Source organism: Grammomys surdaster, unplaced genomic scaffold (assembly GCF_004785775.1).
Source record: "Grammomys surdaster isolate TR1022 unplaced genomic scaffold, NIH_TR_1.0 554, whole genome shotgun sequence".
Lineage (NCBI taxonomy): Eukaryota > Metazoa > Chordata > Mammalia > Rodentia > Muridae > Grammomys > Grammomys surdaster.
Window position 1 is genome coordinate 902,839 of NW_021604973.1, and position 22,915 is coordinate 925,753.

At 44.5% G+C, this 22,915-nt stretch overlaps 1 protein-coding gene across 2 annotated transcripts in view; it reads right to left on the minus strand.

The window, feature by feature from the left end:
- Window positions 1-22,915, minus strand: part of Susd4 (sushi domain containing 4) — a 128,639-nt gene that overhangs the window by 28,822 nt on the left and 76,902 nt on the right. For both annotated transcript variants that reach the window (XM_028781823.1, XM_028781824.1), the window contains exons 4-5: window positions 11,956-12,129; window positions 7,384-7,572 (exon numbers count right to left, since the gene is read on the minus strand). In XM_028781823.1, coding sequence (XP_028637656.1) covers window positions 7,384-7,572; window positions 11,956-12,129 — 363 coding nt within the window. The remainder of the gene's footprint in view (window positions 1-7,383; window positions 7,573-11,955; window positions 12,130-22,915) is intronic.

Below are 22,915 nucleotides of genomic sequence, written 5' to 3' on the forward strand. Positions count from 1 at the left end.
GGGGGGGGTGGCTTATCTCCATGAGCTTAGTGGGATGTGTGTGTGTGTGGGGGGGTGGCTTATCTCCATGAGCTTAGTGGGATTCGGGTGAGGGGGTGTGGTTTGAATAAATAATGTCCCACACAGCCCGGTGTATCTGAACCCTCGGTCTCCAGGTGGAGTGCAGGAAGCACCTCTAGCAAGACTGAAAGGCTGTGGAACCTTAGGAAGGAGTAGCTTCTATAGCAAATGGGTGTGAGCTTTGTGATTCCGCAGCCCAGCCTCACTCCCTGCCTCTCCTGTCCTTCCTGAATGTGAACACCGTGTGAACAACCACCTCACCCTCCTGCCGCCATGCCTTTCCCATCACAATATACCATGTCCCCTCAAAGGGTAAACTCCAAATCAACCTGTCCTTCCCCAAAAGGAAGAGGAGGGTAGGGAGGGGAATTGAATATGTGTTGGGCATTGGTTCTGAAGAGATGCAGGGAGCTTCCCCTTCCCCTGCTCTTTCTCACCTCCTGCACAGAGCTCCCCTCCCTGGCCTTTCAGAGAAGACAGGGCCCTGATGCCGAAATACTGCTATCCTCATTTTCATAGTGTCACTCCCTAAATGAATCCCCCTCCAGGGAGCGACAAATGCCAGCTTGGGAATAAACAAATGGCAACATCTTTCAGCCCCCGTGTTGCCCCAAGGCTGGCACCCTCTCTGATAGATGGCCAGCACTTCCCTGGGCAGATGGCTCCCGTCCTTGGGAGGAGCAAAAACCAAACATCCTTGGAGAGATAAGTGCCAAACTTTGGGCCATGAGAGGAGGGCAATTAAGCGTTCCCAGACAGCTGTGGCCAGCTTGTAAAAACACACTAGTTCCTAACAGTAACATAAAGGTCAGAAGATTTCCCCTCCCAGTTCCGTGATTCCGCCCTGCTGCCTGAACAAACAATATCGTTTTTGAAGGATGACTTCCCTTGTCACCTCTCCCTATCATGTAACCCCGAAGTCCAAGAATCCCTGCTTATGCTTCTATGTATAAAAACTCCAAGCTGCTAGAAGCTTGGTCGCAGTGGGAGACAGTGGGAAGCAGTGGGAAGGTTTGCTACATTAATCTGGCTCGAATAAAAGGCTCTTTTGTTACTTTGCATCAGGTTGGCTATTCTTAGAATTCTAGGAATTCCTGAGACCTGGGCATAACAGTTCTTTCTAATGCTTCAATTTGGCTCCCAAGATCACATGGGAATCTATGTGTTCAGAAGCTGAAGGTCCCTGATCCCCCATTGGTTTTTGAATGATCAATAAAGAGCCAGTGGCCAATGGCTGCTCAGGGTGGAAGAGGCGGGGCTTTTAGGGTTCCTGGCCAAGAAACACAGAAGAGAGAAGGAACAGAATTCCCATGACACAGGAGCAGAGAGGATCAGAGTTAAGAGCTACAGGAGAGAAATCGTCCAGCAATGTAGGTGCAAAGGGAAAGCAGAAGGCTGCTCAGAAGGAAACAGGGAGCAAAGATAAAATGTAGATTTAGAAAGTGTTAACTCAGGAATATCGGAGGGGAGTATGTGCTAGCCTCTGGGAGGTTTGGAGGTGCCCAGCCATTGAGCTATTCAAGGTATATCAAAATATAAAGGTTTAGGGCTGGAGAGATGGCTCAGCGGTTAAGAGCACTGACCGAACTTGCAGAGGTCCTGAGTTCAATTCCCAGCAACCACATGGTGGCTCCCAACCACCCGAAAAGCTCTTCTGGTGTGTCTGAAGACAGCTACAGTGTGCTCATATAAATAAATAAATCTTTAAAAAATATATAAAGGCTGTGTGTGTGTGTATGCTTTCATTTGATAATCCAGACAACTCTGGAAGGTGACAAGAAGTGCAGTCATGCGCTGGGAGCTCAGAGCGGATTAACAATTTACAGCTACAAATATGGGTGCAGGCTTCTTAAGTGAGCAGGAATCTTAAGCCACAGACTCTGAATTCCAAGTTCATGCTTCAGTCCCCTCTTCTCTTGGCCCTTTCTCTTGCCTGTATTTGCGTGGTCACATGATCACTGCAGTTCTTGATCTACCTTTTGAGAAAACAGTTGCCAGGAATTTCCCTCACTAGATATGTGTAGCACACATGCTACTTCCTGGCCATTTGGAAGCCTGGATGTTAAGAGAATGTTCTAGACACTAAGCACTTTCTGAGAGTTCATCCTCCTGAATAAAAAGAGCCTCTTTCTGCAACCACATACAGCGGTTTCCCACAGCCCCAACCTCACTGTGCTCTGGGGATTCTGGGCTGTTTTTATTTCCTTTTTCTGAACTGTGCCCACCTGCTTCCTTCTAACATTTAGAGCATGTGTAGTTGACTACAAGTAGGTAAAGTCGAACTGCCACCTGGGCTGTTCACTTGTCTGATGCCCCACACTCTCTCCCACACTCAGATCCTACAACCCTTGGGTGAGCACCCTCCACACATGCTAAGGCATTCACACAGCCTGACGAGCTCTGTGGAGCTTCAGAAGGGAATCCTTTCACACAGGAGAGACCCATACTTCCTAAAGTTTAAGTGCAGAGAAAAAACACACCACCGCTCAGACGCTGGGAAAATAAAGAGCCATATATCTCCGGGTAGAAAGTTCACTTTGCAATTGTGGTATCTTCCACTACCTTGCCCTCCCAGCTCTCCCCACAGCAGAAGCTCTGATGTCCCCTGTGGTAAAAGTAGCTGCATGTGGACATCGGACTATGGTAATGATGAAGGTCTCGTGCAGATGAGGTCTGTTATGAGTCTGTTAGACTGTCAACTCTGCAGATAACTGAATATTGTCTCTTTTTCCCCTTGGAGTTCCCGGGTGTCCAGCTCAGTATGGCCCTCGTGAGTGTGCGGTAGACAGGTAACAGCTCTCAGCACTCAGAAACAGGAGACTGCTTATGCTCACTAATAAAGGCGTTTCATAAAAAGAAGATTTGCATTCTGCATGGAAGTATGTATGGGAAAGACACAGAAGTTAACAGCCACTGAGGTCAAAAGGCCTGAGAAGAGAAGGAATTAAGATACCGCTAAGTGAGGACAGACAGACAGACAGACCGACCTACAAAAATAGGTCAATGTATAAGGAACATGGGATCCCTTCAGGCCCAAATAGATCAATATATTCATCTGTTATAGCAGTAATTTAAGAACTCTATCACATGATATGAACTTGGAAACACATGTTCCTTCCAGAATGTCCCCACTGCCAGAAAGATGAGTATAACAGCACAGAGCTTTAACATCTGGTCCTTGGGACTCTTGACTGCACTGCCATGACCTTTGCTTCCAGGCCATCAAGTCCTCAAGAAGCCTGACCTTGATGACAGATCACTCACACCTGTCATTCAAATGTTGGCTCTTCACCCCCTAGGGAGAAGTGGTGCCTGGTGGCGCAAGGAGTCTGCACAAAATCCTGCCAGCCACCAAGGTGTCACTGCCTCAGGCTGTGAAAGGGACCAATGCTCTCTGCTGCCTTGCTGAAATGGGCTCCACTGTAGCCAGGGACACCCAGTACTGCTGGAGGCAGCAAGGAATGCTGCCAGCATGGCTGTGTCTCCCTCTGGCATGCCACTAGGGGAACAACTAGACTGGAATGATGAATCTATTACTATACAACAATTATTAAAATTCTTTTTTTTAAACTTCAAAAACAACTATAAAAGTACTAGACTATCTTCCTGTTAGACTGTAAGGCAATCCCTACAAGTTAACTAGGCACGACCAATAGCTTTGAAGTGACAGAGGCTTGAGTCCCAGTTCTATCTTGTACTCCACTGCACCTGTCACTGAGCCTTGAGAAGCCTGGGTTTGCTCATCAGAAAGATGGAGCTGAGAACAGGAAAGAGATGTTATGAGGGCCAGCCGGTGAGGGCGTAACACACAGCCTGTCAGCTTTCAATTAAGTGACCACTGTTTTTGTTTGTTTTGTTTCAAGATGGGGTTTCTTCGTGTAGCTCTGGCTGTCCTGGAACCCACTCTGTAGACCAGGCTAGCCTTAAACTCACAAAGATATGCTTGTCACTGCCTTCTGGGTCAGAGATTAAAGGCATGTGCCACCACCCATCCTTAAGTGAGCGTTGTTATTATAAGGTATTTCCAAACACAGTTAAGAATGTACAGAGAGCCAGAACAGCAGTCGACCAACCAGATAGTGTCATGATACATGAGTCTTGAAGCCGGGGCATTTTATTCAAAGCCATAACTAACTTAGGGTGACTTTACCCCTAAATCTAAGAGATACTACCGTTGACTAGCACTAGATGCCAAATACTCCTTAAAAGTATTAAATTTGCTATCATATTGAAGCCTTATAGTTCCATGAAGTATGATCAAAATCACTTTCTATTCTATTTAAAATCTCGTGTGTGTGTGTGTGTGTGTGTGTGTCTGTCTGTCTGTCTGTCTGTGTATGGTATGTGCACATAAGAGCAGGTAGGTGGAGGCCAGGGGTGAAGGATGCCCCTGCACCTGGAGTGACAGGTGTTTGTGAGCCACTTGACATAAGTGTGGAAACAAACTTAGTTTCTCTTCAAGAATAGTACATGATCTTAACCACTGAGTAAGCTCTCCAGGCCTATTTTATTATTTTTGAGATGCAGTTTTCTGTAGCCAAGGTTGGCCTTGACTCATCAGATAGCTAAGAAGGGCCTTGAACACCTGTTCATCTTGTTTCAACCTTCTGGGTGCTGGGATATGAGTGTGTGCCACCATGCCTGGCCTATGTAGTATTGGGGACTGAATCCAGTGTTGTAAGCACTGAGCAGGCTACTGATCAGGCAAGGTTTGGGGACAGATACTGTGTCATGTATGAGTGACAGGCCCAATGAGTGTAGAAGGCTGGCAGGTTGTAAGAGTTTAAGAGGTTGGAGAAAGCATTTTACAGAATTCTTGTCCACCCCGCTCCCCGATGGGGTCAGAACACTAATGGATTTAAAAGCCCCAAGGAGTATGGGATACATGGTACAGTTAGGTGGTTTTTACTGTACCATAAAGAAAAATCAAATTATATGAAATGTGTACTTCATAAGACAGGAAGAAGGGAACGTAGGAGGCATGTGCAGGGTAGATTGTCAGAGGATGCTGCCCTCTTTACTTCTCCAGTGTCTCCTCAAGTACTACTAGCTGTGGTCCTGAGCAACCAGCATCCCTTTGGCTTACTCTGCCTATGGGTTTAGATTTGTTGTTTTTATATTTTTGGCTTGTGTTGCTTTGAATGGGCTCACAAACTATTTCCTTGGATGTTTTGCAGGGAAGAGCATTAAAAACAAAGATGCAAAAGTTTTTTTTTTTTTTAAAGTGGTGGGAGTGAGGTGGGGAAGGCACCGAGTAGACATCTTGGCATGGGCAGTTCTTGGATCCTTCTGTGGCCAGGGCTGAGTCTGGCAACAGCCAGCGCTTGTGTTCAGCAATGGGGCCCGTTTCCAGCCAGAAGCTGCTCACAGCTCCCTGTTTATAACCTCCCATCACTGCCTCCTGAAGTCAGATTTTGTTTTATGTCTATCTATGTCACATTCTCTAGGCTCCATAAAAGGCTGCTTTCCAAGTCCCCTAGTAAAGCTTGTAGATTCTGACTACTTGAAGTGCAGTTAAGACAAATTTGAAAAGATCCTAAAACAGGCATTTCAATTTGACAAAATCATAACAATGATATCTTCAAACTACCCTTGATTTTTGGTTATGTGAATATGAAAAATCCTCCAGGAACTAGGAAGTGGGTCTTTTAGTGACAGTCCACACTCACCATGGCTGACACACAGTACGCAGATAATAGAGAGGTGACTACACTGGAAATGGGGGTAACCTTGTCTCTGGAACTAGACTAGCCAGCTTTAGCAAACAGAGGTAAAAAACAATCAATTCTATTAGCATTTCAGATGAAGAACACACACACACATACATACACACACACACACACACACACGTTCCTACTGAATTCTCCTATTGAAAACTTCTTTGTTATAGGCCTTTCACATGTACCAGGGGGTCTCAACTATAACCTTCTATCTTGGCCTTTGTCCCCTATAAAATCTGGGCCTGTGGGAGACAGGGATATGTGGGGACTGTAGCAGAATGAATTGTGTAGGACCCCGAAGGGCGGCCATGCCCTGGCTGAGACTTTCTGTGTGCTGCTGTCTACTAATTAACATTCTGCAGTTTTTCTAAGATCAAAACATCCCGACTAAGGCATGGTGCCCCAGGAAGGGAATTTACACTTGACATCCCATTGCCCCCGAGTTGAGTTCCTGTTTTTCCTTGAGTTTGTGTTTTTCCTTCCCTGGCTTGGTGTATATATTAGACCTGTTCAGTAAAAGCTTTGGCATTCTCTCATAATGGATGACCGGAGTTTGTGTCTTCCTTTAATCCCCCAGGCCTACACCCGAGCTCGGTACTATGGCAGTGCTGGAGTGGTCAGAATGGCACGGGGCAGCCATCCATCCCCTCTACCTCTTCAACTCTTGTCCAAGGAGGCTCCATGGTTCTGGCCAACCTCTCTCCATGTTGGCCCTTCCTTTAGAAATAACAGCCTTCTCCCACTGCTCAGAGAACCTTCTGCACAGTACACTTCCAAACCTGCTTCTCTAGTGGGAAGCAACAGGGAAGCAGCCAGTCTATGCTGCTGCAAACTTGGAGGAGCTTTGGCATGTTATTGGTTTTGAGGGGTTGGGTTTTGGACAGGTTTGGAGAGGGCTCTGGAATGGAAGTTTTCTCCCCCGCCATTTCCACCCATTTCCTCGGATATTAAGGAAGGAGCGGATCAGGTGGAACTTCAAGACCAGACACATACCCGGGCTAATGCCGGGAGTTAGACTTCAGTGATGGAGGATATTAGGAACCCCAGGAAGCTGCCCTGATTCTGGAAATGGGAGCCCTGCCATTCCACTCCCAGACCTAGCCAACACAGACCCCTAATTAGTGGTCTTTATCAACACTCACTCTATAACCATTCAGATTTCATAAAGACAGGGAAGAGACAGCTCTTGCTTTCAGGCTTCCAAGACTGTCTTACAGCCAAACATTTACGGCTTCACTGTAAACGCACGGAAAAATGAAAGAAACATTGATACCGCAATAAAACGAGGGGTGAGATGGATGGTGTCACCATGCCATCTGTTATCCAGTGCAGGGAAAATTAATTTCTGAAGGCATTTCATTTAACTTTGCAATACTCTGCAGTCTGACATTTGATTCTTCCAGTTTTTTCTTTTATTCGCCTTCTTCCCCTAAAATCTAAGAATGGTGACAGGTGGGTGGGGGGTAGGGAATGTGCTTAACTACGTATAGCTCCAGGTCAGGTGGGTGATCTGGGCTTAGGCAAGCAACCATCAGACACCTCCTGCAACCATCTGGCCACCATCAGATACCTCCTGCCAATCCAAAAGGCTTATATGTGTTACCTTCCAGAGCAAGGCACTGGGGTGGGCTGGACGACCAGATAAGGTTGTGTAAGCACTCGAGGTACTTGGAACCCTCGAGTTTAAATCCAGGGAAGCAGCGATAATCGATCACAGTTCCCACGGGGAAGGAAGTCTGGAACTCGGAGATGTTCACATAGCCATTGGAAGAGGCTAGAGGTCTCAGGCAGCCTGTGAAAGCAAAGTGGGAAGGTTTCACTGGGCTGTCTTTGCATACATGTATGGCCAATGGCACAGAGAAACTCTTTAGGATTGCTCCTTAGTAACAAAAGGACGTTCAGACTTGGGCTGCATATACATAGATGTTTGCTGGCATATCTGAAATGGTACCATGGGGCTCAGATAAAGGGTTAGGAGGGAGGTAAGTAGGGTATGGATTAGTGCGTCACTAGCCAGGTGAACCTGTCCCAAATGGATCATTAGCGTCACTTGAGGGGCTTTTAAAACCCAGCGGTGCCCAGGGTCCATGCCCAGGTGGAGAGCCTGATGCCACTGTGTGTTTATGAAGCTCCTCATGTCATTTAAGATGACATCCAGGCTGAGAACCACTAAGGCACCCTAGGGGGGACAGATACTCCAGTGACTAGGGATCTGTGACTTGGGTAGCTTATGTTCCAAACTTAGTCATGGGACAGAATCTTGCTATGCTGGTACTACTGAATTTCTGAGAATCAGGTTTGAAGTGAAATAGATTGAGAGTCTTAAAGTGTGCTGGTTTTCAAACTTGAGAATTCCTCAGAGGGCTTAATGGACACAGCCCCCCCAGGCCCCATGCCGTGCTTCTGTCTCAGCAGGTCTCTGAGTGGAGCCCTAGGATATGCATTGCTAAGGTCCAGGTGGGAGGCAGGCCCTCTGAGGAGCACAGCCTTGCAGTGGGTCTCTGCTCCAAAAGGAGCATGCTGGGTGCTATCAGAGAAGAAGTGGGAAACGAGACCCTGGATCCCTCCTTCTGAATCCCTGGCTGCCTTTGGCTCTTGAAGCCTGTGCTATTCCTAATGGCACAGAATTCTGCTGTGTGTGCCTCTCCTGCTGCCATGGAATTGAGGTGAACTAGCAATGTCACTGGAGTGCATAAGGACATCACGGGGTGAGGTGCTGTCTTTCCAGGGGCAGGCATGTGTGTGAAGCAATCGCATATAATGAAAAGACCCACTTTCCCTTCTAGTGCCAAACACAAGCTTTGTATTCCATGCATCATGGGAGATGACCAAGCCCTCTGCCAGAGCTGGCATTGTCACATACTGTCTTGAGGTGTTCTCTCAGTGAGTTGCTGTAGTACCTGTGCACCAGAGTGAGGAGAGACAAGAGAGGCACCAGGAGTGCAGACCTTAGGGACACACACAGTCACTCTCACTCACACTTGTGATTGTATGGTACCTACCACGCTGCTGTGCCTTAGGCACCAAGGTTCACAATCTGAGCAGGCCCCAACCCAGAACAAATCAGGAAGTTTCTAGATAGTCCCCAAAGGTGGGAGAACTCTGTGTCTTTTTACCCTGTCTCACGGTATTAGACTGTTTTTCTCAATCCCTGACCCCTCGGTGTGCGTGTGTGTCTATATGTGTCTGTTTGTCTATCTGTGATGGTATGTATCTACATGTGTGGAGACTACCAATCAGTGCCAGGCATCTTTTTCTCTCTTGTCATGAGACAGAATCTTTCACTGTACCAGGCAGTGCATCTCTGTCTCGGCTCAGCCAGCTGGCCCAGCCATGCCCTGTCTCTGTGTCCCCAGCAGTGATGCAGACACTTGCCACACGCCATGCCCTGCTTCTGTGGTATTGGAGATCCAACTCAGATCCTCAGTGCCTCATGCAGGCACTTTACCAACTGAGCTATCTCCTGAGTTCCCTCCCCTAGACAGCTTTTAACTTTTCTGAGCTAAAAACTGGTGATATTCACGGCAAAGGCGAGATGGGAGGGCGTCAGAGTGGGGATGGAAATCAGGAAGAAATATGATCAGTAATTGAGCAACAGCAGACGAGTCCATTAACAGGAACAATGGGAAGGTACAGGATGCTTGCACAGTTCAGGTGGCTCACACCACACCGTGTTGGCCCAGCACCCCTCCCTTAGCAGAGCTCCCACACTAAGCTACTGGTGTGGAATGGTCTTTCCCAAATCACAAATGATTCTGTCCTACAGTCAGCAGGACATGCAGACACTCTCCAAAACCTGTAGTACCACCTCCCTCCCCCACAAGGCCTCTGTGCAGTCTGCCCTCCATTCCTTCTGAGGAGATAGCAGGAGCTATAATTCGTGCAGCTAATCAGTGCTGAGAGGGAAAGATATGCTCACTCTTGGCTGGAGACAGCTCATCCTAAATATAACAGTGGGAAGCAGGCTTCGACTCAGGCTTCAGTTCAATGGGATTTCCATTTGCACTTCTAGATAATAGAGAGATGCCTACTGGAGCTTTAGCCCCTGGATCTATAGGTGCAAATAAAAGTTCTAGAATGAAATGTCACTCTGGGAGCCAATTAAATCCACCAGGAGGCTCAGAGAGGTGCCAGGCTGTCCGCAGCAACGCAGAAGATCCTTTTCTTGTGTTGTGCCAGCTGGGTGGTCAGAAAAAAGCTGGTGCAGGAGGAGCTGGCAGGACTCTGCCCCCAGAAGCAATGACACACAGGATAGGCTGGGACCACAGCACAGGCAGGGCACCTACTGCGTGGCACTGGGGGATCCTGAGGAGGAGTGAGGATGGAGCTAGGCTATGTGGCATTGTTTGGAGCGTTACGTCTCTCAAGAGTAACCAGGTGCAGGCTTGGTGGGGCAGGCCTATATATAATTCCAGCTACTTGGGAAACAGAGGCAAGGGGATCATAAGTTCAAAGCCCATCTGGGTTATGGAATAAGCTCAGGGATAGCTTGGGCAGTTTACTGAGACCTTTCAAAATTAAGAGTTACAAGGAGGAATAGGAACATATAGCTCAGAGGCAGGGTGACTAGCATGTGTGAAGCCCTAGGTTCAAATCCCAGTAAAAAAAAAAAAAAGAAGAAGAAAAAGAGAGAGAGAGAGAGAGAGAGAGAGAGAGAGAGAGAGAGAGAGAGACTGAGACTAGCCAGCCAGTTCTCTTATTCCTGGCCTGCTCTTGAGCAGAATTTGAGAATGGAAGAGCAATCCAGACTGGGCCAGACAGAGCAACAGCCAGGCACATATCTGAGCTCTTTAAAATAACATCCCAAGAGGCCACAGGGAAACAGGATTCCTAAGGGAACTCACTGGATTTAAGCAATTCAAGGGGGAACTAGAGAGGGTGAGAGGTCACAGAGAAAGGATATTGACAAAATGGGGCTGCAGGGAGCAGCTGAGGTCTGAGGTGATTTTCCTCACCCATGACTCTGGTCCTGGAATAAATCTGTGGCTTTGATGTTTATTTGCATGAGGAGCCCAACCCAGGTGCCAGCTGCTTGTTTGTAGGCAGTCTCTGAGCAGATAAACAAAACTCGTGTCTCTTTTAGGGTAGGCTAGCCACACTGGCCACAAGGCAGGCCCTGTGATGGCTGGGCTTCTCTGTCCTCTCAACTCTGAAGCCTTTGTTCCTTCACAGGGTCACAACTCTTAAGCTCTGGTGTGGGAAAACAATTTATTTCTAATGACGGGGCACACAAAGCAATATCAGGGCCTGCCAGTTGTGATTTCCAGGCACAAAGTTAACATTCATCTCCACTTGAACATGCCAGAGCTTTTGGAACAAATTCGAATGCCTTCCTGCTCCCTCAAATTATGAATTATGCATTGGCTTCTTTTGGTCCTTAAGACCAAGTCACATGTCAGAAAATAAAAATCAGAATTAATGTGAACTCAAGGACTTATGTTCAGAAACAGGTCCCTCTATATATGTCGGCTGGGGCAAATTTTAAAAGTGTGAAAGGATAAATATTCGCTGTGCAGTTTGGAAGCATCTGAATGTGATTATTTTCCTGCTTTTCATGCATTATAAGAAAGATGACATTATGAAGAGAAAATACTCTCTGTAAGACTCTTACTGTATTCTCACTACGACTGAAGTACCACACTCTGATATTCCATTAAGTATACAACGATTCATCCCTGTATTCGAAGCCCAGTTACGAAGCCTAATTCCTTTTAATTTATTATTATTATTATTATTGTGTGTGCCTATGTATGCTTGCGTGTGCACAGGCATGGGCACTCATGTGAAAGCCAGAGTACCTGTGGTAGTCAGTTCTCTCTTAGGTCTTTGAGATCATTCTAGAGCTGATCAGGTTGTCAGACTTGCAGGCAAGCCCTTTTCCCTGCCGAGCCCCGTCACTAGCCTACTTCTCCTAATTCTTAAACTACTTTTCTGATTTTCTAAGGGGAGAGGGTATGATACTAGACTCACTGAAGTATAAGGTCTGCCCTTTCTATACTGGGAAATCTGGTATATGGTGCTGAGTCACAGTAAAGAGAGAAGCCACAGGAAGACAGGGCAGGACCTAGGTGGGGTGACTTTGTATTTCTCTTCCATAATGTCTGTTGCTCAGTTAGAGGATCGTGCTTGCACATCCTTTACAGTGGCAGCGGACAACAGCAGCTCCATCTCATACCTTGACAGGTGGGCAGGTTGTTCCATGTCCCATCGTCACGACATAACGAGAACATGTTGTACAGGTCAGGGTACCGGATCTTGAATCCCTCATGACAGTTGATGATTAACTTCTCTCCGTGTCTGTATGTCTTGTTATGAATCTCAGCATCTTCAATCTGGGGGATGCGGCAGTCTGCAATAAAAGACAAACATTACTTTTTGCAATTCAAGATGGTTAATGGCTTTACAAGGAGGCTCTTATTTTCAGCCCTAGTCTCAATCTGTTTACAAACAGACACATGGTACCTCAACTATCACCAGACTCAAGTAACAATGACAAGCTCACAGCCTGCATCTCAGAACTAACAGGAAGAGGAATCCAGTGTGCAAAGACCATATCACAAAAAAGAACTTTAATTTCTGCCTATGACACTTTGTACCAGTTTGTCTTCTGAATGATTCTCAAAATAAATAAAGAGTTGGTTGTATTTTGGACAGGATTTAACATTGTTTAGCCTGTCTGGCTGGTCACTGTAGCCACTCAGGCATGGCACAGGGTCTGGCCTCAGATACAGTACATAGGACAACCTAGAAGGTGAACTACCTCTGCGTGCTTTTCAAAGGATACTACACCAGCACACACTCTTGCCAACCTCCTAGGGCTGAGGACAGCTGGGCGTACGACATCCTCACTTGGAGTGGCTGAGCCCAAGTGAAAAGAAGAGTGAGGAGGAGAATCAGGAGGTTAAAGGGGCAGCAAGGACAGGTAGCAAGATTAGCAAAACACACCAAGGAATGCAAGATGAGAACAGTCACTGTAGATTTGTGTAAGGCCAGGCATAATTTTATCTTTGCCACCACGAGCTTGAGAGCAGGACCTAAACTTACTTTAACAGTTGGGTGCAGATCTTCCCCTCTGTTTACCCATTCCCAGCTCCATTCATGTTCTTAGCAAAGAACTTCAGGAAGGGGGTGCTGTCAGCAGGAACCCTGGGGGTGCACAGCCCCCTGAGCCTAGCTGGCTTTGAGCACAAACCAGGTGTTCCCCTGGAGTCCCCCACAGTCTCAACCGAAGAGCTGTCTACTGGTTTCCATTTGGCTGCTCAGTCATTCTGTATCAGGCTGCAGAAAGGTGTGCTCTAACTATTCAAGTTTAACGGATAGTTTCTGAGCTAAAATAGCCGAATTTCTTCCAAATCAACCTCAGAATAGTCCTGACTGGAGTCACAAGGTAACCAACAACTCTGCACACCAGAGCTGCCTTCTTCTTAATGGAAAAATGTGAATTATATTTTTTTCTCAATGGCACTCAGTAGAAATTATTCACAGCATGTAAAAACACATGCATCAGGGCATCCGGCTGTAAAATCTTGGTGTAAATAGTTCCTGAAGTGGTAAATACATGTCTAAACAACCAACCCATGATTGACTTTAACTGTTTTCAAGTCATCAAGAATTAACTAGCATGGCCAGGAGGAAGTCAGCTTGGGGAGTAAAGTCAATGAAAAGAGTGTCCTATGGACATCACAGACAGGTTGACATAAGCTAGTCAGAGGCAAAGCACCTGGGCCGGCCTTGCTCCCAAGATTGATTCCCTAGACTGTGGTGAGATTAATGTGTGGTGCTTCACACAGGTTGGGTCTGCTGCAGTGTGAGTGCATGCGTGCATGCAAACATAGCTGGTCAAAAGGGAGCCTCATGGGATGACAGGGCACCACTTCACTACATGGGAGAGACACATAGCCTATGGACAGTAAGGCTTTGTAGTTCAAGTCCCTCTAAAGTGGAGAAAATAGGTTAGGATGTGCTCTAGGACTAAGGGAAAAGCTAGCCCAGCCCAGCTCTGACACACTTTAAACTTCAACAGAAGAACAAGTCATCTGCATCCTCTCTGATGTTTCATGCTCACCATATGACAGTATCCACTTCTCCCAGAAGGAAGGATAAGGTCAGCACAGGATGTGGCCTAGGATAAGAATCTGCTTCACTGATCTTTGGTGACTGTAAATAATAATCGATCTTATTGTTAGGAAAAGAATCAGGACCTTTAGTATCTGAAAACCTATGTGTGATCGTCATTAATGCTGTAGTTAGTTTCATGTAAGAATATGGACGCTCCTTGGTTTACAAGAGGAGCCCTACCCAGAGAAGCTTCCAGTAAACTGAAAACATTAAAAGCTGAAAAATAGGGCTGGGGAGATGGTTCCATCGATGTTTGCAAGCCTATGGACACGAGTTCAATCCCCAGAACCCAGAATAAGAAAAGCTAAGCATGGTGGTGTACACTTATAATCCTAGAGGCAGAGACAAGTGGATTTCTAGGGCTTGATGGCCAGGCAGACTAATGGGTGAGCTTGAGGCCAATGAGAGATCCTGTCTCGACAAAACAAAGTGGACATCATTACTGAAAGATGACACCAAAAGTCGCCCTCTAATCTCCACATGTCTGTGTATTCACATGTAAGTGTACCCTTCCCCTACCTCCCCATATGGTTGAAAATAATGTTAAATATACAACTGACTGCACCTCCACATCAGCTATGCAGTAGAGTGTAGAGTGTGGGTCATTTCCCCTCTCCATCTTACAGCTGACTAAAAGTTGCAGTTTGTTGCCATTGACCAGTATGGACATGAAACTCCACACCATGTAACACTAACCTGGAAAAATGCAAAATTCAAAATGTGAAGTAAGGTTTTACCAAGTGTGCGTTGCTTTCACATCGTGGTCAAGTCAAGACATCATTAGCTTGACCCATTGTGAGACAGATTATATATATCTCACAATTTCCTACATTACAGATTCATCCACTCAGAAAAAAAGTTATAAAGCTACTTCAAACATAGCATTAGCAAAAGCTAGAAGCAGCTGTCAATATTTGATTCTGCCACATAGAATCTGACCAACAGAACTTAGATGGGTGGGGCATGAATGGGCACTTCCAGGGATGTCACCTGAGGGGCATCAAAGGCTTCCATTCTGAAAAACCATCTTTCACCAGCTCACCACAGCCACTGTTGTACACTGAACCTATTAAAATGGAGATTTGCTGTAACGAGCAAGTGGCGGTGCTTTTTTTCAAGATGTTGGTTATATGGGGAAATGCAAAACCCTTCCCAGGAACTTGAATACATGATATATAGATACATACAAGCCTTGTAATCCATGTTACTATGTTAAAGTCTCTAAATGTCTTGCCTTCAAGACTTTCACTTAAATTTTGATGAAACTGGTGTTTGCAAGTCTGACTTATTCACTCTGCTGTTTGTTCATCCGTTCAGTGACTAGTGAGCCCACACACAGGTCTAGCGTTTCCTAGGTGAGGGAGGGGCATGACAGAGAAGTCACCATTTCCAGTTCTACAGTGCTTGCATGGAGGAAGCTTCTAAGAGCAAAATTAAGAGACAAATGAGCTAGAAAACAACAGGCAAATCTCACGGCCGCGATGAGCTCATAACATGGTGATAAGATACTGAGTGACTTGGGGACTCATTTAATTTGAGCAGACAGGCAAGGGGCCTCTGAGGAAATGACATTTATTAAGCTGAGACCTGAATGACAGCAGCGATCCAATTACACGTGGATCTGGGAGATTTCAGGCAGAATAGCTAGGCTAGCACAAAGGCCAGGAAGAAGCTGGGGCCCTAAAACACACCAGGGAAGACCTGTGTGTTTGCAACACACGATGGGGAGGGGCAGGGAGCCAGATCACACTCTGCCTGGTACATTAGGACAGGGAGTGGGGTTTTATTTTAGTGAATGGAAACCTATTAGAACCCAAGCATGTAGAAGGGTCTAGGTTATATTTTCAAAAGGTTTGTCGCATGTGCAGTGAATGATGAACCTTGGCCAACAGTATGGTGTTGTCCTGAGGTGCTAGGAGGCAACCTCTAAGCTCCTGGAGTCTCTTGCTTGAGATAAGTACCCTTGCTCACCTGGTGGCTTTAGGAATGCTATGTCGTCTGTGTGATTCGGAACACCAAATATCAATGTAGCTTCTAGGGGGGACTGGAGACTAATATCAGCCCACAAGGGTCAACTGTGTCTATATGAAAGGACCCTAATAAAACCTTGGACACTAATCTGTGGGTGAGTTTCCCTGAGTATTGATTTATTGCTGCTTCAAGGACAGGTATTGTCTGCACAGCTCCACTGGGTGTTTGTGGCTGTCACTTCTGGATCCTGTCCTGTGTAACTCTTCCCTTGGGTGACTTTAGCCTGAGCATCCTCAGTGTAACACCCTTATCCATGAGGGTCATAATTTTTCTACGTTATGTGAGTCTGACTGAATTATTGAATTTGAAAATGGCCTTAGTGCGCCCCAGACCTGCTGACAGTGTAGGAGTAAGGGCAGCTGTAGGGTCCTGAACTTTGTATCACTGGATGGTATTTTAATTGGCTATCTACTGGCATCAGTTAGCATTACTCTTTTACTCCAGTACAACTCAGAGGGACAGTCCTAACCACTGGTTTATTCAGGAGCAGTTTGCAGAAACAGATTCAGCCCAGGCAAGTGATGTCATTACAGACAATCAACACCGAGCAAGGAAAAGGAGAGGTGACGGCCACTGCTGTCTAGAGGGAGCTGATGGAACAGGGGGTGATGATTAGAAAAAGAAGTGCCACTCAGTGAGCAGCTTTGCTTCTGACTGATTCCTCTTTAAAGGATGTTGACTTTGATGAAACCTGATGTAGCATCAGAACAGGACATTTGATAGCTTATGACTCTACAGGAATGCTACTGTGCCATTATTAGTTCCCTGTCCAAAACCACTAAGAAATACACAGACACAGGCAAAGGCACACACAGAGACACAGACTTATAGGCACACACACACACACACAGAGAGGGGGGGAGGGAGGGAGGGAGGGAGGGAAGGAGGGAGAGAGAGAGAGAGAGAGAGAGAGAGAGAGAGAGAGAGAGATTAAAACAAACAAGTATAGTGAGTATACTTCTTTATGTTTTGCTACTTAAAAGTATCATTTTGTTTGTTTTAGTTTTTTGCTTTTGTTTTGTTTTTAGACTTTCTTCTCTTTTTCGTCTCTGTTTGGAGATAGAGTCTTGCTACATAGCCCAAGATAACCCATGGCACTGTGTTGAGCTCTGCTGTGTGTTTTTATATTTACATCTCAGATAGTGAATTTTTGTGCATATTAGGCTGTCCATTTTTCAGGGTAAGATTATACATTATATACACTGGAGTAATCATGCAGCATTCACAAAGACTGACCACACTTGGGAGGAAATACAGTCTCAACAAATAGCAAATAGTTGAAATTATTGAGCACATGTTTGGGGCACAATGAAAATAAGAGAGAAATGAATTGTTACAAACTTCCTATGTTGGAAACTGAGTAATATCTTCTTAAATAACCCATGGGTCCAATAAAATAACAACATAAAAAAACAGAGAAAATGTTTTGGCTGGAGTAACAGTGAAAATTTACATATTCTAATGTATGCTATGGAAATAAATGTGACTATACATTGCTCTTTAAGCCTAAACACACACAGAAAGTTCAGCGTTGTTGCTTGCACATGCCAGTAATCGCAGCACTCAGGAGAAGGGGGAAGTTGGCCTGGAACCCTATGGGTTCTAGGTCAGCTACAACTAAACAGTAAGACCTTCTCCCAAGAAACAAACAAACACACGTGCACACTCACACACCTAAGTACACATAGAAAAAAAATAAATACTTAAAGTCAAGAACACACATCTTAGAGTTGACCAAGTCAAATCTGCTGATTGACTGCTCAAGTTTTCCATTTAGTCATGTTCTTACTGTGGCTGAGGATTTGTGCTTAAAGTATTATTTAATTTTGATTTTTAAATGTTGACTTTAAATGTTTATAAGATACTAGGTATATACAATTTCAGGCTTATCATTTAGAACTAAAATGAAGAATTCTTTATTGGTGAGAAAAACGGATATGTGATTAAATCCAAGGAAACTGCAGGGAAATAAATAATAAAGAGTAATTAGGAGAGAATTTAATGAGAAAGGAAAGGACCAGGCTAAGAAGGGGCAGTAGGACCAAGCATTGGTTCTTCAGAGTCAAAAATCTAGTCAATGATGGGATCCATCCAGAGCTATGAAGTATAGCACCTCTAACCATGCAAGGATAAAATGATATAGCATGACATAGCTTACACTGAGAAAATTTAAAAGACAGAAAAAAACTTGAAGTCAAAAAATTTGAGAAGCTAGATTAAGACAAGCTCTTCACACAAGGTCAGAAATACTCTCATTTACCAAAGTTGCCACCTTACACTTATGTAAAACGTTAAGTAGACTCAGTTTAAACCAGAAAGCCTTCCCACAAAGCATACTCCAGACCCAAGATACTTCTCTGTGAATTCTGCTGAACATTTGTGGATGATATACCCAGCAACCTCATCCACACCATGAGTGAGGCAGTCTCTTCTAAAGGACACCAGCATGTTTATGTGGCAGCCTCCCTTGTAGAAAGAATATCACAGAAGTTTGGGGGAAAAAAGCATTCAAGACAAGCCATCTCAGCAACACAGACACAAAGCTTAAAATTAACACATTAGCGCACACCATTCAAATATATCACAAGTAAGCTGATTTAATGTTTAATGATCATCCAATGTGACTTGAGCATTTAACAGAATAAAGGAGAGAATTAGCATCTTATTAGATGTGAAAAAAACATTTGAAAAAAAATCCCACATCCATTCATATTAAAAAGCTCTTAAGAAGCTAGAGATTAAATAAAATGCTGCAATTTAATAAGGGATATTATCAGAAAACTACGTTACTGCAAAAATACAGAGGGTATCGATTTGAGAATAGAATCTCTACCTGTGGGCTCACCCCTTGCATCCCAGTCTGTACTGGTTTCCTGACTGAAGCAGGACCCAAGTAAGAGGAAAGTGGAAGGAATTAGCTAGAAAGAAAGCGTTACTATTCAAATATGAAATGACAGTGCATAGGGTAAAAACCAAAATAATTTACAGAGATAGGGGCTTGAGAGATAGCTCAGCAGTTAAGAGCACTTGTTGCTCTTGCAGAGGACCCAGGTTCAGTTCTCAGCACCCACATGGTGACTCACAATCATCTCTAACTCCAGTTCTAGGAGATCTGATACCATTTTCTGATCTCCAAGGGTGCCTAGCATGCACATGGTACATATGCATGAATGCAGGCAAACTCTAATATACAGGCAAGTAAGGAAATAAATATTTAAAACTTTTTCAAGAATTTGCAAATATAAGTAGTAAAACTAATGAGCTGAGTATGTACAAATTCCTAACAGATCAGTTTAAACAAACTTAAAACTTTTATCAAGTGCAAAACTATCTGAATTGCTAAATTCAAATAAATATACAAAAGTCAAAACATCCATACAAAAAAAAAACATTATTGAGAAGAATTGTTAAATACCTTAGTAAGTAGGGAGAACTAATATTGCATAGGCCTTATTTGCCTTACAATTTTAAACATAAATCTTTCCTTTGTAGTTGCTGTGAACAAATATCCTGACAAAAACTTTGGGGAGAAAAGGTTTATTTTCATTCAGAATACCAGTTTATAGCCATAGAAGAGAAACAAGGATCGCAGACCTGAAGCAGCTGGTCACATCCACAGTCAAGAACAGACAAAGCGGGCATGCTTACTGCTCAGTTCCACTGTCCACTCTTAACACAGTCCAGGATCCAAGCTTAGGAAACCCTGTCACCCACTGTGGGCTGGGACTTCCTACGTCAGTTAACATGATTGAGACAGTCATCCATAGACACACTCACAGCTAAACCTAGTCTAGACAGCTCCTCACTGAAACTCTCTTCCCAGGTGATTCCAGACTGTGTCAAGTTGATAAAACTAAACATCACAAAACACAACATAATAATGTTCAGAATTCAAACTTGTTTTGGCCATTGCTATGCTCATTTTAAAATTCATATGGAAACACAGAAGACCAAGAAGAGCCAAGACAGTTTTGAAGGAACAGAGGAAGAGGGTAACACTTAGGTTACAAGCATTTAAGAATGATTACAGGGCAACAGTAATAAAAACAGAATCACACCTAGCACATAACAGATCAATTAACAGAACATAGGACTGAGCCAGGACTTCCATTTCCTGACAAAGGTGGTCACGGGAAGAAGTGGGAACATTGGTTCCAATGAACAGTGCTACGTGCGTTACATACAAACCAAGCCCAAGAAGAATGATTAGAGGCATAAATATGCAGGCAAGACAGTAAGGCTCTGAGATTATGCAAGAAAATGCCTTTGCAACATCATAATACAAAAACAGCTTGAAAGATTTATTTTCATTTGTAAACTCCTTCTCTCCCTCCCCCTCTCTCTGTCTATCTCTCTCTGTCTCTCTCTGTCTGTGTGTGTGTGCACATGTGAGTGCAGTAACCTGTGGAAGACAAAAGAGACCATCAGATTTCCCTGTAGCTGGAGTTAGGCACTTGTAAGCCAGCAAACATGGACGGTGGGAAGCAAACTTTGGTCTTCTAGAAAAGCCACCTAACTAGCCCAGTGAAAATATTTTTAACACAAGAACACCCCACACAAATTGAGTGTAAAAAAAGATTTATAAATTTGACTACATTCAAGTTAAAATATTCTGTGCATCACACAGATAGTAAGAGAGTAAAACCTTAAGCCACAGAACAGCTTTGTAGAACCTATAACAAAGGACTCGTATGTGGTGTATATAAAATCTCCTAAAAATCAATACGGAAAAGACAACGAATCAATAGATGGTTAAGTGAATTAAGTAGGCACTTCACAGGGGAGAATCACAAGCTAGCCAATAAACACAGAAAGGTTCTCAATGTTATTATTCATCAGGGAAATGAGCATTAGAGGTGAGAAACTCGGGGAGTGGTGGCACATGCCTGTTAAGCAGAACTCGGGAGGCTGAGGCACGTGTGCCCTGTACAGTATGATGCTCTCTCCAAACAAATCCAACCAACCAACCCACAGCAAAGAAATAAACCCCTCAACAACTAAATATTGAAAACACCAAAGCGCTCTGTGTGGGAGTATACACTAGTACAACCACTTGAGAAGACTAGCAGTGCCTAGTGACACTGGATATATGCATATCACACATCTCAGAAGCCAAGTACAGAGCCAACAGAAATAGGAGATTGTCGTTCATCAGTAGGCTTGACCAGACATGCTCACTGCAGCACTGTTTACAACAGAAGTCAATTAGAAAAGTCCAAAATGTGTACCAAAATGAATATTCAAATGATGGTAGGTCCATACCCCACGAAACAGTGAAAGTGATCAAATGGCAAATGGACTTATAAAGATAAAGTCAGTCAGATCTAAAGTAGTTCTTACCCTATACGTCCGTGTACATTAACTCCAAAACCAGGCAAAAGGAAATTAAGCTAGAAACAGCATCATGTTTAGGTTGCTGATGCTTCAGTGTTAGGGGCTGGCCAGCATAAGAAGTGATTGCTACCTCTCAGGGGGAGGAGGAAGAGAGTAGGAACAAGCTTCTGGGGACAGCAGTAGTGTCCTATTTCTTCTCTGGAAGATGGTGATATTGGTGTTACCTTGTGAGTGTTCACTGGGCTGCTGTGTCTCCTGAACTTTGGTATATGCAAAGTTATATATATTTTTGCAAATTTAAACAAAGTCATGATAAAGATAGAAAACTGAACCAGGATGGAGAACAAAAAAGTTCAACAAAGATACCACCCCTTCTTCACCCCACCCAAAGCTACTGGGTCTTGGGGTGGAGCCACTGAACAGAATGTCCAGGGATGTGTGCATGTGGACAAAGCACTGAATTTCCTTAAAGCATAAAACCTTGATTATTTTCAAGAGGGCAAGCTCACCTATTGATGTTAAGTTACAGAAGTCAGTGGATTTTCATCATTCAGGGAAACTGTGACTTTTTGCTTTGCTTTGTGTGTGTGTGTGTGTGTGTGTGTGTGTGTGTCTGTGTGTGTATCTGTGTGTGTATGTGTATGTTCATTTGTGTGTGTGCACATGTATACATGAGTATGCATACACACATAATGTGTGCATGTGCATTGAGGATAGAGATTAACTTTGAGTAGTTCCCTCTACTGCTCTACTTATTATTTTGAGACAGAGTCTCTCACAGAACCTGGCCTGGAACTTATCAATTCAGTAAGATGGCTGGCCAGCAAGCCCAGGAATCCTTTTGTCTCCACCTCCCCAGTGCTGGGATTCCATGTACAAGCCCCCATGCCTGGCTTTTTACATGGTTTCTGGGGACCCCAACTCAGGTCCCCATGCTTCAGCAGCAGGCATCTTGTAGGCAGAGCCATCTCCCCAGCCATCTTTCTGCATCTCTTGATCAACAGGACTTCATTATTTTATCTTTAAAGAAACTCTGAGATCAATTTTCACTTTCTGGAAAGTTGCCTTATATGTAAAAAGGAAGAGATGGGAAACCTTGAGGGCCCAAAATGGACTCAGAAGAAACATCAAAACGTCTTCATGCCAGGCAGGGGCTTTCTTTTGGTGGTATTGGGTACCAAGCTCATGGCCTTGCAAATGTTAGGTGGAAAATTAGCTTCCCAAGTTATTCTTGAGAATGGGTTTCAAAGGCCGTTCTCATAGACTGAAGACTGACAGAGCATCTGCACCGTCTCCTATGTTTTACTACTTATAGACAGAAGACCCAGGGCAAGCCTCTGAAGGAGTACCTGAAGCCCAGCAGGAGAATCACACATGTGTTTAATAAATTTAGATCCCAGCCTGAAAAATGCTTGGGGTGTGGTGCCTGCAAAGTGCATCCTTCATCCCTCTGAGGCAACCAAAGGCTAAGACAGCTGTCGAGATCTCCAAGGGCCCTGCAGGTGACCAGGAAGACAGAAGACATCGGTCAAAACAAACAAAAAATGATGCCTGGGAATTTAACGATCCCGGAAGTTGTGTTAGCCAAGTAAAACTGGACTCTAAAATAGGCAAGTCTGCACTATTGAGGTCTTTGCTTTGAGGGCCCAGGA